Source organism: Pleurodeles waltl, chromosome 3_1 (assembly GCF_031143425.1).
Source record: "Pleurodeles waltl isolate 20211129_DDA chromosome 3_1, aPleWal1.hap1.20221129, whole genome shotgun sequence".
Taxonomy (NCBI): domain Eukaryota; kingdom Metazoa; phylum Chordata; class Amphibia; order Caudata; family Salamandridae; genus Pleurodeles; species Pleurodeles waltl.
The window spans coordinates 1,887,472,923-1,887,491,809 of NC_090440.1; the positions used below are offsets into that span (position 1 = coordinate 1,887,472,923).

General features: G+C 45.4%; 1 protein-coding gene across 2 annotated transcripts in view; it reads right to left on the minus strand.

The window, feature by feature from the left end:
* PARD3B (par-3 family cell polarity regulator beta) overlaps window positions 1-18,887 on the minus strand; it is a 2,030,765-nt gene that overhangs the window by 1,027,149 nt on the left and 984,729 nt on the right. For both annotated transcript variants that reach the window (XM_069225990.1, XM_069225989.1), the window contains 2 exons: window positions 14,838-14,963; window positions 13,028-13,380 (listed from right to left, as the gene is read on the minus strand). In XM_069225990.1, coding sequence (XP_069082091.1) covers window positions 13,028-13,380; window positions 14,838-14,963 — 479 coding nt within the window. The remainder of the gene's footprint in view (window positions 1-13,027; window positions 13,381-14,837; window positions 14,964-18,887) is intronic.

Here is an 18,887-nt window from a genome sequence, read left to right on the forward strand (position 1 = left end):
CCAAAACTGCACTGTGTCCAGAACAGCTATGTCCAGAACAACTACGATGAAAGGGAGCGTCTGAGAGGGAGTCAGGTTTGACTTTGGCACGTTTATAGTAAACCCCAGCGGGTGCAGGAGGTTCACCGTAGTCAGACGGTGGGAGATGATTCTCTGGGGCGAGTTCGCCTTCAACAGCCAGTCGTCGAGGTAGGGGAAGACTGACACCCCTAACCTTCGCAGATGAGCTGCAACCACCACCATCAATTTAATGAACACCAGAGGGGTGCTGGTAAAGCCAAAGGGGAGCACGGTAAACGGAAAGGTCTTGTGTCCTACCACGAATCGCAGGTAACGTCTGTGGCAGGCAGGATGGGGATGTGGAAATAAGCATCTTGCAAGTCCAAAGCTATCATCCAGTCTTCTGGGTCCAAGGCAGAAAGAACCTGAGCCAGAGTGAGCATTTTGAGTTTCTCCTTCTCGAGGAAGTAGTACAGGTCCCGAAGGTTTATGATAGGACGTAAGGCCTTGTTCTTTCCCATCGTTCACAGCTTGGGAGACAACAGCACGGGCCTCCTCCGGTATCTGCAGCAGGACCTGCGCAACCGTATTCCACAAAGCGGGGGTATAGTGGCCCAAACAGCAGACCACAACGTGAGACTGAAGGAAGAAAACAACTTCTTATCAAACTGTTCCAGTCTTTTTGATTCCCTGTCCGAGGGAGCAGAAGAGAATGCACCTGAAGAAGAGGAAGCCTGGATGACAAGACTCTCAGGCGTGGGGTGTTGGGACAGGATTTTAGGGTCATTCGGAGCAGGCCGATGGCGGTGTGAGGTAGTCCTATACACAGGGGCCCGTGTTGGGTTTGGACCAGGTACCCAAAAGGACATTGGTGAGGGCTTCATTGAATGGCAAAAGGGGTTCTGAAGTAGAAGCCCCAGGCTGAAGCACCTCCGTCAGGAGATTAGACCTGACCTCTACAGTAGGAAGCTCAAGGACCTCAACTGCCCCACTGACCACCATACCATAAGTCGCTCCCTCCGCCGTAGCCACAGTAGGAGGAGACAACATGCCAGCATCAGGAGAAGTATCCAGACCACTGGCGTCGCCCAATTCCTGAGCCCAGTCCAAAGATGGGTTATCCTGGTATTCATAAGGGTCCAGGGAACCCTCCAATCCCTCTCCAATTTCGTACCCATAGGAAAAAGGGACCTGAATCGACCTGGGGCGAATAGGCCCAATCGAAGACAAAGGCGGCGTCGGCCGATGCTGCTCCGACTCAGAGTCGATGGGGATAAGGATCAGGTCGACGTCAATAGTGGGCACTACCGACGTCGGGAGCGTCGAAAATCGACCTGGCGCCAGGGAAGGTCTCAAGGGTGCGACCGGCACCAGTGCGGATCCACGAGCGGATCCGGAGGTGACCTCGGTGGCTGGAGCCAAAGCCGCCGGTGCGGAACCCGAAGGCCACTCAACTGAACCCCTTGGGCCTGAAGGCGCCGTATCGAGGTCACAAAGCCAACGGCGCGGAACCCGAAGGCCCCTCAACCGAACCCCTTGGGCCCGAAGGTGCCGTATCGGGGTCGGTCCGACAAAAGATGAGGCGCATGCCCTCATAAAACTCTTTAAGCTGGGCGGGGGTCACTCCGGGAAGTGCAGAGCGACCCAGGAGCTGGCTCCGATGAGGGAGGCTTTAAGCATCGACGCTCTTCCGCCATCGCGTCAGCAGAGCGACGGGCGAAGTCGGAGAGCGATGGGATCTCTTCGACTTCTTCTTCTTCTTCTTACCTTGATCCAAGGATTTTGAAGAAGACGAGTGGTGATGGCTCCGCAAACGGTCTCGAGACCTTCCTCTCAATCGAAACTGTGACTTACGCAGAGTCAAGTGCTGGGCCGCCATTAGCTTTAGGGACTGCTCCCTCAAAGCCTACGGTGCATGGCCTGGCACTCGGAGCATGACTTCGGGTCATGATCGCGCTCGAGACACCAAAGACAAACCCGATGAGGATCCGTCACCGACATCGTGCAGTGACAGTCCTCGCACAGCTTAAAACCGGTCTTTGGGGACATCCTCGAAGCACCAAATATCTCACTCGAAAACTCGACAAAACGGTCAAAGTCGGTCCAAAACAGACCAGGGTAGTTCTTCTCGGGATCAGCGCTTGGCGTGGAAAGAAAAGAACTGACGTCACTGCGCGAAGGCTGCATCTATATACTACTCCAAACGTCATCACGGCGACTACGACGCCAACGGAGTTGACCGATGCCCCCTACCGACACGCAAGGGTATTGCTCGAAGAAAGATCTCCGGATCTAGTCTGACACCTGGGGAAATTCGAAGATAAGGAATCTGCAACTAGAAGTCTCTATCAGATATGCTTAACATATGTTCCTCGAGTGAAGCCTGACTACTCTGTGTCACACTAATAGGACTGAGCTAGTGAAGCCAAATGACCTATAGGGTGTAATGTGAAGGTATTACATAATGAAGCCTAACCAGCCTGCTTAATACACCACCTTCCTACACTGGCATCCTGAACTTGTGTTTGCAGTACCACTTGGTCAAAACTGAGTTTACACGAGAAATCTACTATTGACATTAGAACCAATTTTCTTTTTTGTTGTTGTTTTTTTTACAAAAAAGTTTAATTGGAATTGTTAGGGGCCTATGTCGACCCCATTCCAAAACTAAGTACAAATTGAGAAAGTGAGTGACGAGAGCCTCAACCTGTCCATCCTTCCAGCTCTGAAGATCAGTGATCCAAGAGCCTTGTGCAAAATTAGGGACATTCACTGCCAAAAGACAGTGAAAAAGGAGGAGCTTCATAAGGCCCTCAGCTCTTATGAGAAGGAAACATTAGAGAGGGAAGACCATTCCTCAGAAGAAGATCCTGAAGAGGATGAAGATGAGGCCTTGGCCCAAGTGGAAGATGGGGAAGAAGGTGAAACCACAACTCTACACCCTTTCCCAGCCCCCTTCACCAGCAGGAAGTGGCAGAAGTACCTCTAGTAACCTGAGGAGGGAACTGTACCTGAGGGAGCTTGACCTGACCTGACGGAGCTCCTGGGCATAGGGGAACCTCCAGAGTGAACCTATGCCAAGGGCAAATGACTTGCCCTACACTCTTGAGGGCCTTAAGCAGCAGGTTGCAAGGCATGAAGAGGGAGATGTCAGTGGTACCCTCATGGTCTACTGGGAATATGGTCTCCTCTACACTGAGGTTAGGAACCTCAAATCAGGTGTAACCAGGAGAGTGGTGGTCAAAAGTACTGAGAGCTCATTCTGACCTTAGCCCAGGACACCCCCTTAGCTGGGCATCAGGGACAAACCAAAACCTGGGACAGGTTGATAGCCATTTTTCTTGGCCCCACATGCCTGAAAAGATTTTTTATTGGCCCCAGATGTCTGAAAAAGTACATGAGTTCTGTCGCTCTTATCTCCCCTATATCAGGCCAGTGACAGGTGGACAGTCAAAGGCGCTTTTAATTCCACCTTCAGTGGTTGGAACTCCCTTTGAGAGAGTACGGATTGACATTGTTGGGCCCCTTTGCCCTCAAACTGCATCTGGGAACAGATGCATCTTAGTAGTAGTGGACCATGCTACTAAGTACCCAGAAGCTAATCCCTGTAGGACCACCACTGCTCCTGCAGTGGCACAGGACCTTCTTGGCATCTTCACAAGATTGGGCTTTCATAAGGAGGTAGTTTCTTATAGAGAGAGCAACTTCATGTCTGCGTACCTAAAAGCTATGCTCGATGAATGTGATGTGACCTGTACGTTTACTACCCCTATCTATCCCAGACAAATGGTTTAGGTGAGAGATTCAACAAAACAATAAAAGGCATGAAAAGGCTTACCTGAAAAACTCAGAAGGAGATGGGATATTGTGTTACCTTGTCTCTTGTTTGCATCCAGAAAGGTGCCACAGAAGGGGTTTGGCATTAGCCTCCTTGAACTTCTGTTTGGCCATCATATAAGGTGTCATTATGTTTGGTGAAGTACGTTTGGGAGAAACCCCTCAAACAGCCCCAACTTGATATAGTGAACTATGTACTGGGCCTGAGTTCTTGCATGGCTGAGTACATGAAAGGCAAGCAAAAATCTGGAGGCCAGCCAAGAGCTTGTCAAGCTTTTGTATGACCAAATGTCAGCACTGGTTGAGTACAAACCAGGTCAACTGATGTGGGCTTTGGAACCTGTGGCTCCCAGGGCCCTTCAGGTCAAGTGGACTCAACCCTATCCCAAATTTGAAAAGAAAGGGAAAGTCACCTGTTTGGTACCCCTAGAGATCCTCACAGATTACTCCATGTAAGTCGCCTATAACCACACCAAGACAGAGCTGACATGACCATGACCATGGCCACTAATGGAGGACAGGTGGAAGAGGAAAGTGAACCCCTCCCACACTTACTACCAAATAACCCAAAAGATTAGTTTAGTAGCGGGTGTTGTCAGACTATCTTATTGCACAACAGCAAGCTGATTGAAGGCAAGTCCTAAACCAATTTGCTGAGCTCTTCCATTTGACCCCTAGTAAGACAACATGGTGTGCTCATGATGTGGACATAGGTGATAGCCTTTCCGTCAAAAACTAAATTTACAGACTGTCTGATCAAGTCAAAGCATGTATCAAGGCTGAAGTAAGCAAGATGGTGAAGCTAGGGGTGACAGTCTTCTGACAGTCCCTGGGCTAGACCAGTGGTTCTGGTCCACAAACCTCACTCAAAGGATGACAAACCAGTGATGTGGTTTTGTGTGGATTACAGGGGTCTCAATGCAGTCACTAAAACTAATGCACAGCCCATAACCAAGAGCAGATGAACTCACTGACAAGTTGGGTGCAGCCAAATTCTAAAGTATCTTTCAAACATCAGGATATTAGCTGAATGGACTCACGCAGGGAGAAAAGGAGAAATCAGCTCTTTCAACCCCTTTCCATTTTCAGTTTAAAGGGATGCCTTTTAAATTGAAAAATGTCCCTACCACTTTCCAAAGGTTGGCGAATTGAGTTCTCCCAGGTCTGGAGAGCTTTTGTGCAGCATATCTGTGTGATATTGCTGTATTTATTGCCACCTGGGACGATCACTCAGTCCATCTGCAGGAAGTTCTACAGGCCTTACAACAGGCAGACTTCACTATCAAGGCCAGTAAGTGCCAGAGAGGACAGAGTTTAGTGGTCTACGTGGGCCACCTTGTGAGAGGTGTCCAAGTGAGACCTATCCAGCCCAAAATCCAGACCATCCTAGACTGAGAGGCTCCCAAGACTCACACTCAGGTCAGGGCTTTCCTTGGCTTGACTGGGTACTATAGGGTGTTTGTGAAGAGGTGTGGTACCATTGTGGCCATTCTCACTTAGCTCACCTCCAAAAAGCAGCCTAAGAAAGTCATCTGAACCAAAAGACCTTCAACACCATGAAAGCAGCTACATGCTCAGCATCTCTCTTGAAAGCACCAGACTATGGAAAAGAGTTTATTGTGGGTTTGGGGCAGTGTTGTTACAAACAAATGATGAGAGCCAAGATCAACCAGTTGCCTCAATTAGCAGGCGACTCCTCCCTAGAGAGCAGCGTTGGAGTGCCATTGAGAAGGAAGCCTTTGCTGTGGTTTGTTTCCTGAAGAAGTGGAGACCATACCTGTTTGGGACTCACTTCAAGGTTCAAACCGACCACAGGCCTCTCAGGTGACTGACGCAGATGAGAGCAGAAAATCTCAAGTTGTTGAGGTGGTCTTTTTCCCTACAGGGTATGGACTTTACAGTCTAACACAGACGTGGGAGTGACCACGTCAATGCAGATGGCCTTTCCAGCTTCTTCCATTTAGACGATGAGACCTACCAGGGTGGTGGTTAGTTGCTCATCAGCTTTCATCTGTGGTTTGGGGGTATAGGAAAGTGCCCTTTTTGTATGGTCACCCTATACAAATTCTCCAATGCTGACTGTTATGAACCTGTAAGTGCACTGGAGCCTGCTAACCAGGCCCCAGTGCCAATGCGCTCTCCCCAAAATATAATGCATGTGAATTGGTAAATTAAATTGTAGTGAATCCTATGTTGTTTTAATGGGAAGCAGGAGTTAGCTTAGTCTTTCAGCTTGCAGACTTGTGCCCCATCACCCAGCGACTTTTACCCTACTTAGTTTGCTCTGTTTTAGCGCACTTATTTAATTACAGCTTCCCAAGATGGCTGCATTGTTTCTGGTTAGGAAGATGTTTTAGTTTCATGTTATCAGTGCCACTCTGCAAAGTCGTCACTATAAGCATCAAAGATAAATATGATGTAGATATTCGCATTAGGTACTTTCCCACTTTGTGCTTTCTAGGGAATTGTTTATGTAATTGCCGCCCCCAAGCATGTCTTCTTATCTATTGTTTGAGAACATACCAACGTCAGGGGTCCGATCAGATCTGTATAAATACATCTCACACAGACAGTTAGAGGGATTCCTACCACATGCCATCGACGCTATCCATGCAATAGGTCGTCTTGACCCAGTCTTCGTATCCCTAGGGAGTCTGAGCTAGAGACCTCATTCCAAGGTAAGGAGGGATGAGGGGTTCTTCTCATGGACCTAGGATTGGCAGATTAGGTTTATGACACCTAGCTCTCTTTAGGTTAGGAATTAGGTTTTCCATGTTAGGGTATTAGGACATCTTTTCACATCTTGTGTCATTTCATGCTATTGCACGATGGTGGGGATCTTGGTATTAATGACTCTCGTGTTCACAATTCTGTTTCTTGCACTGTTCATTATTGTAATCATTGCAACCCATGCAACTTATCGTAGATTGCAGTCTTGTTAATAAAACCTTTTGAAAACCTTACTGCATCTCCTTCATTGCCTGTGTGTTTGACTGAGACATGTTTTTCATGTGAGAAAGGGGTAATCTCCCTTTAACCACGACCTCCCTGAGATGTTGCATTCTTGAGTCCATGTGTAAATGCTGCCACAAATCACCTTCTACTGTTTGGGTTTTGGTGAGGTGCTGCTAGTGAGCCGGAAGCGTTTTAGACAGTTGCAACTTGTTGTAGGATTGGCTTAGTCGCCTACAAACATAAGTATTGTCCTCCTTAAACGAGTAGTCTTGCCTAGAGTAAGAGTCAAGCTATGACGCCATCTACATTCACATCAGCCCATGTGATACGTCCTGCCTTACGAACTAGAGCACATAATTCTTTTGAACTGGGATGGTCACCACGGTCAAACATACTTTCACTAGGAGTATCCAACACCACCCATTATTCCTCTGAAGAGTGTTTGTTGTGTAGAAAAAAATGTTCTTCATCTTCCCAAAACCTATCATTCACTGTAATAGTAAAGAAAAAAATTCAAAATATGTCTCTTACAGAACCGCTATGCCAAGTTTCTTTTTTCATAGAAATGGGAACATTAGTTAAATCGTCAAGTCTCCCCTTCATGTTTATTCTTTTTCTTAAGCAGCAGATGACTCCTTTTCTGAGTAAATTAGTGACCAAAACTCTTTATCCTTGTCCGAGAGGACGCTGTTAGTGGGTCACTTAAAAAATTATTTTTGCTAATAAAGCATAAAAGGGATTTTAAATGTCAACAAATGTAACTTGGCAACAATTTCTTTGTATCCTTTGCTAATAGATATGTTCAATTTTACTCAGTGCTTGATTTAGAGTTTGGCGGTGAGGTTACTGCGTCACAATGGAGATGGATATCTCATCTGTTGAAATATAAATTCCATTATATCCTACGGGATTTATACTTCGGCAGACATGGTATCGTCCGCGTTGTGACAGAGGAACCCCTCTGCCAACTCTTAATCAGGCAATAGGTCTTATTAATGAAAGCACCTTTGCATTTCCCAGTTCTCCCGATTTCCTTACATTTCCTCTGCAATAAGTCTAAATCTTGGAAAATACACATGTTTAAATTATTTAACAAGTGCCCAATGCTGGAGACTTTCACTAACTCCAATAACAGAGCTATTTTCTGTAATAAGCCTGACTGAACTAATTATACTGTCTCCTTTAATATTCCTTGATTAAAATGTCTCTCTCTAAATGAAAGGGTGTCTGGGGACAGCTTTTCTATCAGATGACAAAACTTTATCAAAATGGGTCACAATCCAAACTGAACACGAACATGACAAAAACCCACAGGTTTTCTCAGAAGAGAAGACTGTCAACCTGACTCAACTGTGGCAAGATCATGCACGACAGTCCATCAGTCCTGCAACAACAGGACCTGTGAGCCAGCAACAAATCACAGAAGACACAGAATCAAGTCCTACACACCACATTAGAGTGTCTCGTTCACTGCTTTTCCCAAGAGGCAACTGCACAATCGGAGGCACACTGAGAAAACATGGCCCAATTAATGTAGCAATCTGCCTACAGCCCACACACACTTTAGCATTTCAATAAAGGCAAAAGAAAAGCGATGAAAAGTTACATAAAACTAAAGGTACACATTAAGATGATACATGATCCGCCTACTTTTTTAAAGGAAGACAAAATCATTAAACAGCATTGTTCAGCTTTACTTACGTTTCTACACTACATAAGCAAAGATGCTTTACTTAGCAGCAAGTATATGACATTTAAGCAGTTAAGGTGGGCACAGCATGATATTATGAGTTTCTGTACATTATTGATTCAGGGAGAGTAGAAACAAAATGGATTTTAAAGGAATATGAACTTCGTGGCCCTCACATAAAATCCACCTTCCTCACAAAACTACTGAATGTCGCCATGGGAACACTTCTTGCATCCCATCTTTCTGAAACATATTGATCGCAAGAAAAACACCGGTTTGAAAACTCCTCTTCTTGGGCACAAGTTGCATAGGTGACTTGTGCGCTGTGGATCCACAATTTGTCATGTGCTGTCGATGTCTAATTTATGAGATACTAATGCTGGGTCACCAAATTAGAATGATGCAAATACACAGCTTCTCTAAAGGACTCAGACTAGAACGTTCTGCATAGCTTATATCTGAGTTATACGACCTCCATCTCAAAGAAAAACAGGCTGTCCTTCAACACTTTGCATCTATGAAGTGTAGGTATCTCATCTGTTAAGTCTCTGAAACCAAGGAAGTTGTATAAAGTATTAACTAAGAGAGACACACATCCAAATCTTAACATCTTGTGTTGTGAATATGGACTTTCTTTTTTATTGTACATTGCAGCTTGCTTGTGTTCTACACTCATACTTTAGTTCGCCACCTATGATCCTCATATGAACCTTCCTTGATATTATTTCAAGATTAAGAATTCACGGGACTGTGACACTTTGTATTATATTAAATAAAGTGCTTGTGGGCATTCAGCAGTGCTGAATTCCCCTGTGAGTCTGCTGAGTGCATTGTGTCCTGCAGTTACCTATCAGGCTCCACACTGCAAACTAGGGGCCGTATTTATACTCCGTTTGCGCCGAATTTGCGTCGTTTTTTTCGACGCAAATTCGACGCTAAACTAACGCCAACTAACGCCATATTTATACTATGGCGTTAGAGGCGAATAGCGCCAAAGTTCCCGGAATGTGCGTCATTTTTTAGCGTGAACCCCTTCCTTGCGTTAATGATATGCAAGGGAGGCGTTCCCGTCTAAAAAATGACTCCCAGGCCTTTACGTGGTATTTATACTCCCGGGCAAAAGAGACGCCCGGGAGTGGGCGTGGCTAAAAACGGCGCATTCGCGCCGCTTTTTAACGCCTGGGTCAGGCATGGCGTTAAGGGACAAGTGGGCTCAAAATGAGCCCAGAGTGCCCTCCCCTGCCCCCAGGGACCCCCCCTGCCACCCTTGCCCACCCCAGGAGGACACCCAAGGCTGGAGGGACCCACCCCAGGGACATTCAGGAAAGTATTTTTTTTTTTTTTTTTTATAATTTTTTTGGGCATAGGGGGGCCTGATTTGTGCCCCCCTACATGCCACTATGCCCAATGACCATGCCCAGGGGACAGAAGTCCCCTGGGCATGGCCATTGGGCAAGGGGGCATGACTCCTATCTTTACAATGATAGGAGTCATGTTGATGGGGGATGGGCGTCGAAAATAAATGGCGCAAGTCGGGTTACGACGATTTTTTCGACGTAACCTGACTTGCCCCATTTTAAGACGCCCATGCGCCATTTTCCCCCTACGCCGGCGCTGCCTGGTGTACGTGGTTTTTCTCGCGCACACCAGGCAGCGCCGGTCTGCTTGCGCCGGCTAACGCCATTCAATAAATACGGCGCCCGCATGGCGCTTCAGAATGGCGTTAGCCGGCGCAAAACTTTTTGACGCTAAACTGCGTTAGCGCAGTTTAGCGTCAAAAAGTATAAATATGGGCCTAGGTTCCTAATTACTTCTAAGCAAAAAACAACAAGTGATGGATGGAATGCTGAACATTGTCAAACATTCACCCCCAGTACAGTGATCTGGGCCTAAATCCATCGTTTTTTTGCTGCCCATGCCATTCCAGTTTGGACCCAGCCATATGCAAATCAGTCTTGACCCTGTTCCCCATGGTAACAGTCCAGCCCGAACTGCTAGTCCAGGTCTTCCCTGGACTGGAAACAAGCATCCTGGGACCGGTTTCGTGGTTTCACCCCTCATCAGCCAGGCTAGCTTGAATCCAGTGGCATGGGAAGCACGGGACCCACGTCTGGGCATACCCTTCACACTTAGGGCGACAAAGCAAAAAACAACAAGTGATGGACGGAATGCTGAACATTGTCAAACATTCACCCCCAGTACAGTGATCTGGGCCTAAATCCATCGTTTTTTTGCTGCCCATGCCATTCCAGTTTGGACCCAGCCATGTGCAAATCAGTCTTGACCCTGTTCCCCATGGGAACAGTCCAGCCCGAACTGCTGGCTGATGAAGGGTGAAACCCTGAAACCGGTCCCAGGATGCTTGTTTCCGGTCCAGTGAGGACCTGGCTTGGCAGTTCGGGCTGGACTGTTCCCATGAGGAACAGGGTCAAGACTGATTTGCATATGGCTGGGTCCAAACTGGGGTGGCATGGTGAGCAAAAGAACGATGGATTAAACCCAGATCTGTGACTGGGGGTGAGTGTTTGCATTGTTCAGCACTCCGTCCATCATCCTTTTGTGTTGCTAATGTTGCCCTAAGTGGGAAGGGTATGCCCAGATGTGGGTCCCTTGCTCACTGTGCCACTGGATTCAAGCTAGCCTGGCTGATGAACGGTGAAACCCTGAAACCGGTCCCAGGATGCTTGTTTCCGGTCCAGTGAGGACCTGGCTTGGCAGTTCGGGCTGGACTGTTCCCATGAGGAACAGGGTCAAGACTGATTTGCATATGGCTGGGTTCAAACTGGGGTGGCATGGTGAGCAAAAGAACGATGGATTAAACCCAGATCTGTGACTGGGGGTGAGTGTTTGCATTGTTCAGCACTCCGTCCATCATCCTTTTGTGTTGCTAATGTTGCCCTAAGTGGGAAGGGTATGCCCAGACGTGGGTCCCTTGCTCACTGTGCCACTGGATTCAAGCTAGCCTGGCTGATGAAGGGTGAAACCCTGAAACCGGTCCCAGGATGTTTGTTTCCGGTCCAGTGAGGACCTGGCTTGGTAGTTCGGGCTGGACTGTTCCTATGAGGAACAGGGTCAAGACTGATTTGCATATGGCTGGGTCCAAACTGTGGTGGCATGGTGAGCAAAAGAACAATGGATTAAACCCAGATCTGTGACTGGGGGTGAGTGTTTGCATTGTTCAGCACTCCGTCCATCATCCTTTTGTGTTCCTAATTACTTCTAGCCATTCTGCACCCTTTCTTGTGATAGGCCATCGCTATCTTCTGAATGACCCACGCTAGCCTGGAAAAGCATATAACCTCCATTTTCATATGCAAACCAGGATGTTAATGAAGAACATGCGGGAGGTCACATAGGATTCATACACCTGCCTGCATGAATAAAAAGAAAGTTGCATATGACACAGGAGCATCAAAACCCACTCTTATTAACTGTCAAATTGTGTTTTCTTTTATAGCACCAGCCATGTTCCAATCCTGATATTATAAAGTATTGTCATAACGATGAGGCCCGCCACTGCAGTAGCAGTTCTACGTGAGAATATGAATTCTACAAAGAAAACTGAGGACCCTGGAAACTGAACACTTGGGTTCCAATAACAACTTAGGCAAATGATCAAAAGGAATCATGTAATTTTATACGAACACCATAATCACGGATCCTTAATATTTAAAAGGAGTAGTGTTAAAAAATATCACTTCCCTATTTCTGTCATTTACTTTCAACTAGGCTCCACAGATTCCATCCTGTTCTGTGTAGTACACCTCGTCATGATCGCAATACTGGAGATGCAATAATATATCAAATACTTTATATAAATCAAAAAATATATATGATATATAAGATTTTTTCTGCCCTATACACTAAACTATTCCGGTCATGTCATGATGTTTATTACAGTAGTCACATGATTTCTAATTGTCTAAGATTGCTTTAAATATTCTAGTTCCCAAGAAATACTTTAAATCTTTCAGAATGGATTTCTTCTATCGTTTATATATTAATATTTTATAGGTGTTGAAGTGATATTCACCCATTAATACTGTATAGCAGTAAATCTATATGCTCATAGTTGCAAACATGCACCTTCAGTGGGTGCGAAATATAACCCAATGATTTGTAGTATTTATTTATATAGTTAATCAAACATTTCCTTGACGTGGCCCTACCTTCCATTGATGACACAAGCAAGACTGTCGCAACCATGCTAGCTTAATGTTCACCATTAGTAAAATGGCAGCTATTTATGAAAGATTGTTCTGACCTTACCAGACTACTCTGTCCCAGACTTCTGCACTCTTTCTAGGGACACAAGACACGTTTCAGAACTCCTGTTCAAGTGGTGTGTAAGAAACAAACTCGAACATTTGTAGATCATGAAAAACATTTCCATTCTTTCCCTTAACAAGATGAACTTCTAACTGCACTGCCATGGTGGTATCATACTTTGGTCATCGGTCAATAATTAGATCATCTCTAAATATTTACCACGTATTTAGCTGTTAAATTAAATGTTATGTACATTGATTGGCATTGTATTATTACCTTTTTTGAGGTCTATCCTAAGCCTCCTTGCATTTATCTTGCTGCCAAAACCAAGAGGAGAGAGCGACGGTGAGGCTGGCTTCTTGCCCATAAACGCAAGTTCAGGACTTCGGCGTGATGGTAGCGATGCCCGCCCGCCGGACTCCAGGCTGTTTGGTCCACTCAGGTCCTCAAACTTCACGGTTGGCTTCACATGAATTGGAGGAGGGACTTTTGTTTTTGGCACGCACTCATCTCCGTAAGAAACCAGAGGGCCAATTACACATTTTTCATACTGTTCGCGGTTCTCAAGGGGTACCACTTCAACCAGGACATTTTCGTACTTCATTGCTTGTCGGAATAAATCCTGAGCCCTTTGGAATACAGATGGAAAGAAAGAAACATTAGGGTTAGCAGGTCTGGAGTCTGCGTCCACACAATGCACAGTCGAGCAATTCCTGGTCATTCTAAAACACAGATCTAAGAAGACACTGGTGACGTAAACACAAAGCAGTTAAAGCAAAACTGAGATCACTTCTGATTACTTCAGTTACAAGGAGTAATTATTTTACTTATAGATGCAAGTAGCAACAAAATATTTTCAAGGTTATAGAGAAACCTCATGGCATAAGGACAAAGCAGAGTGTTCTACTAAACTGCTGCACTTCGCAGAAATGCCTCAATTTTCCCTTTGTCAACACAGGCCAGGGTGGTCTGTGACAGATTCGCATGGAAAGAGGTCCATTTTGGGGATGACAATCCAAGTAGGATTGTTTCATTTTCCCTGGAGTGAAGTCCATTACAGAGGTTTGTTATGTTTTCCTGGTCTCCGTTTTTGGTTCTCGGATGTACGCAATCCTAGTTATACCCAAGCACCACTGGATTAGGGAAAAAACACACAAAGGTGCCTACTGAGCCCAAGTTTGAGGAGAATCATGCTCTGACATCTGTGTAATATGTGTGATGGCAGGTCTTGGAGCTCTATCACTGAATGGGCTGTGACAAAAACCTACAAATGGTGAGAACATTACAAATCTGTGGGTGTAGAACAAATTAAAAAGTACCCTTGCATTACAACTCTACAATGCATTTGGGTCCAAACGGAACTGTAAATAACTGTTTATGGCACATCCAATCTATAGTCCAGCAAAGCTTGCAAAAGGTCTGTATCTAGTAACTACTTGATCGTAAGAATTTACAGCTGTGCATTTGTGCACAATTGGATTAAGGCCTTCATTAATAGTTTAGCAGGTGGAAAAGGCCACCCGCCCAACTCTGGCAGGTCAGGAGTCCGCCAGTGTGGTCTCCTTCCCACTGGCCCTAATATGAGTTTACCGTTGGGCCAGTGGGAAACGCACAACAACATTGATACCAGCTCATAATAGAGCCGGCGGCAGTGCTGTTGTGTGTCGGGTGCACCAGGACCCATCTTGCAAATTACTGTCTACAAAGCAGATAGCAATTTGTGTGGTGGGGATGGTCAAGGGGGCCCCCACACTGGCCAGGTGGGCCCGTCTCCGCCAGCATTTACATGGTGATAAAACTGCCATGTAAACACTGGCAGAGAGAGGGGTCATAATCCCCAGGGATTGGGACCGCTGGCACCACCAGGCCATCTGTCAGCCAAAAAGTGGCAGTGCCGGCGGTCCGACTGTGGTGCTTTCGCCACGGTCATAATGCCGTGGTCAGACCGCGACTGTGACCCTGGAGGTCTGGTGACCACCAGGGTCATAATGAGGCCCTAAGTGTTCTGCATGTACTACATCAGCAACCTAGACACCAATCCAGAGGGTACCTGAGCTAATAAAACATTCCTGCAGAAGAGGCTTACTGTGCAAATGTTCTGTCGGTGAGATCCACGCTGTTTATCTTCACAATGCTCTCGTTTTCATGAAACAGACCATCCCGCTTAGAGCGGCTGTGCTCCTCGATCCCTCGAATGTGGAGGCCCAGAATTCTGAAAAGCAACACGAGGTATAAATAAGGAGATAATCAGATGATATTGTGTTTCTATAAGCACACACTCATTACATTACCCGCTGCCTTCTACAATCTACTCATTTTTGCTTCTGGGGCCCTTAGGCCACAGATGCCTTCTGCTAATTTACAATGTACCACCATGCAAATTTCAGAGGAGAGATTTGTAGAGGTAATTTGCCAAATGTCACCCATGTAGTCCCAATGCCAGCAGGTTCTGACACCAGACGAGATAATTCCTCCCCTCACCCTTCCCCTGCCACAGTTTTTAATTCATGCAATCCTTCAGGAGGGACAAGCCAACGACTCAACCAAGAACAAAAGGGCAATACAATCACTGCACACCCTGCTTTGCTGCATGCTGAAACCCAATTTCAGCACAATTCAATTTGGACAAGCTGTGAGCGGAAGCCCTAACTAGCGACCAATGCAAATGTGTTGGTAAGTCAAACAGCTGTGGTACAACTTCGTCCTTCATCACAAGATGCATAGTGGTTTCAGCTCTGTGCTCTAACATGTACGTGGTATGCAAACCACGTGCTTTCTGACATTCCAAGTCTTTGTTCTGTGCATTTATGTAGCATTTTCCCGTCTCTCGCAGATGCCCTAAAGCTTTGCAGTGTGAGAACTCTGTATTGATCGACATAAGTTTTATTGGCATACATATTACTTTGGGAACATTTCTGCATTTTCAACTCATCATTCATTTTCTGAAAATCAGTTGCTAGGACGGAGGTGAAGTATCTGAGTTGCTTAGGGCAATGGGGTAAGCACACTAGCTGTCTGTCGAACACATTTAATAATACGACATTTTAGGGCACCTATACATATGACTATCAACGCAAACATAACAAGCAGTGCAAGCACCTGCCTTCCTGCCTCCCTTAGGCACACTGTGCATACCTCTGCTTTATCCAGCTGTAGGCCACGTGCTGCAGGTGACTAAAGAATTGCTTAAAATGCCTGGCTGACCAGTTGAATCTCTGCAGCAGCATCTGCTCTTCTCAAGGTCACAGAAGGACAATGGACAAAAAGTCTCACACTACTGCTCTGCACTTGGTCACAGAAGAAAATCGCGTTTACAGTTCAGTGTTTATAAACTACTGTGCTCTGGTACTTTTGGACAAGGTGACTGGTTCAACAGACAAAGTCCCTTATCCCAATACAAAGAATTCCTTTCTTGTTTAAAAAAAAAAAAAAAAAAACACCAGAACGGAAAATTAGTGACCGTGGTAGATAGAGTCACCCGGTCACCATAGTTTGGTGAAAGCCTGCTCTGGCTTTTTTGCAATACAAGAAAAAAATACAAGTGGTTTATTTTATGCACACCACTAACTGGATTCCCTCTTACTGTTTAAAATTAGAGACCTCAACCAAACTCATCTGATATCACTCGAAAGTATGAACATCCAAGTGTTAACTGGTAGAATTCAAATTAGTGTCCTGGAGGTTGCTCATGTGCTTTTGCACAATGACTATAACCCACTCAGCTAACTTATTAGGTAATAAAAAGCAGCGGCGTAGATCACTTAATACCATTTTATTTGCAGTATTAGCACTTTATACTTATGTCTCTGTGGCTGGCCTTGTATTAACGTGGGCTATCTGCGATTTGTGTCCCACAAAGATCTACAACTTCTTGAAGACTGGAGTCTGGATTGGGGGTTGTTGTGTTAGTATGCTGTTTGATCTGATTGTTGTGAGGTGTGCTTGCTGGTGTGGGCCAGGACCAGTCTGGTATGCGTACTGATTGTTGGCTCTGGGACTCCACAAGCTTGCCAGTGTTGGCTGGCTTGGTTGGGTTTTATCTTCGAGGCGCGTTTGTTTTTATTTGAGTAGGTGACTGAAAGTCTGGACTGTTTTAGTGTAACTGTTTTCAGAGAACAAAACATCTCCGTATCTGTAAGGAAAAGAGTGATTTTGAATTGAAATGTATAAACGTTAGGGGAGCAGTTCCAAACCCTTTGACTATTGTGGACCCCCACTTTATCAGTACTGGAACCCTGGGACCCCTCTGAATCTTTATTGGAATCCAGGGACACCCCCAAATGAGTCATTACTAAAACCTGGGGGCCTAATATGTTAATATTATAACATTTTCTAAGCAGTCCCAGACCCCTTGAGGGGGCTTCACGGACCCCAGATGTCCACCGACCACAGGTTGGGAACCACTGCGTTAGGGGTCTTATTGGGCTGACCCGAGTTCAGTGGATCACGTTATAAACATCCGGTTACTATTTGACTGCGGGTTGCAAACGCACACTTGGATGTTTAGACAACACACAGGTGGATATTTCTAAGCACTGACTAGAAAGCAAAGGGCAGCCGGGAGAAGTCGGACGTAAGCGAGCCAGGTGAAAAGTCATTCAATCCAAAGGACGCGGCGAAGGAGGGGGAAATATGTGTTCTCCTTCAGTTTGTTTTTCCATTTCTTACAGTGGGCGGCAGTTGCACGTGCTACGGTGCAGCCAATGAAGGAGAGCTTTCCGGATACAGGTAGTTTATTTATGGCAATGGCTTTTTTAGCTGTCTCCTGCCTGAAATTGCCTCGTCTTCAATAGAAATCAATGGGGAAAATACATCCCCACGGTTTTTTTCAAAATATCCCGCTTCTCTGTTCTTAAAAGTTGGCCTGTATAGTAGTGGGTTTTTTGAAGGTTCATGGATTTGTGAATGATTTGAATTACATGTGAGATTGTGGTCACCTTTGCATTTTCGCCAGAATCTGTAATACAGAAAGAATTTAACAGTCGCTCTTTATATCCTTAATGTATTCTAATGGTCTCTTGTCTGGAAAATTCTGCACTAGGGCAAGCCATATGTTGGAATATATATATATATATATATATATATATATATATATATATATATATATATATATATAAAAACACACACCCGCACCTATACAGTAACTTCCCTTTTAGAAATGGTAACATTGGCTATAGAAAGCAACACTAGCTGCTGTCATGGATTTTGGAGGATACTTGGAAAAAGTTACTGTTTTTAGCAACTTTAGCTAAAAGAACCTTATTGCTGAGATTCCTGGGTTCGAGCTACAGTATAATATCAGACAAGACAGATGCACGCATCAATGCATTGCTGCGACAATATTAAGTCCCTTCCACTTGGTGTGATCTTGCTGTGACAGAAAGTGGTTCAAGCTACACTACACATTTTTAATATGTCTCCTCTTTCCTTCAGGTCCTGATTTGAAAGGTTAATAAGTACTGCACAGCTCAGACATGGCAGACAAGCGGGCTGTTTTGTCTGCCTGCGCCTAAACCGCCAACGAGGTCTATTTTGGAAGGGTCCCAAGTGCTCCCGTTTGGCGTTAACAAGAGAACAGCAATCTCCTACTGAGGCAAAATACAGCTTCCAAAATCATCTTACACGTTTTAAAAATCCCAAGCAGGTCTCAGAGGTGAAAAAAAATGTTTTTTTTCTGCGAGGCAAACAAGCTCGATTTTGTTTCTGCTAACATAGACCAACTTATCTTGAAATGCCTGCCTGAATTTGTAGGAAAGAAACATATTTACTTTTGGGGTTTTATAAGGTGTCGGTTTGTCACCTCAACTCTAGTTCATGGTTCTCTGGCATATATTACAGTGTCATTTCATTAGTAGAGAGTGGATCTCGGTGAGGTACAATAGACCATAAGATATCTATGGTATGGTATGGTACACAGTTGGAAGTATAGTACGTTAGTCAGTCGAAGGCTTGTTACAATAGATGAGTTTTCTCAAGTGTCCTGAAGAGGTGAGAAAGAAGGTAATCCAGAGCTTGGGCTTAAGGATCCCTTCTGCTGACAGATCTTCTCGGTTAGGCTGAACACAGGTTCCTGGTTATAATTAAAGAGATGTCGGCTTCCGTAAGCAGCCTGGGTGACTGATGCAGAATGCCCAGT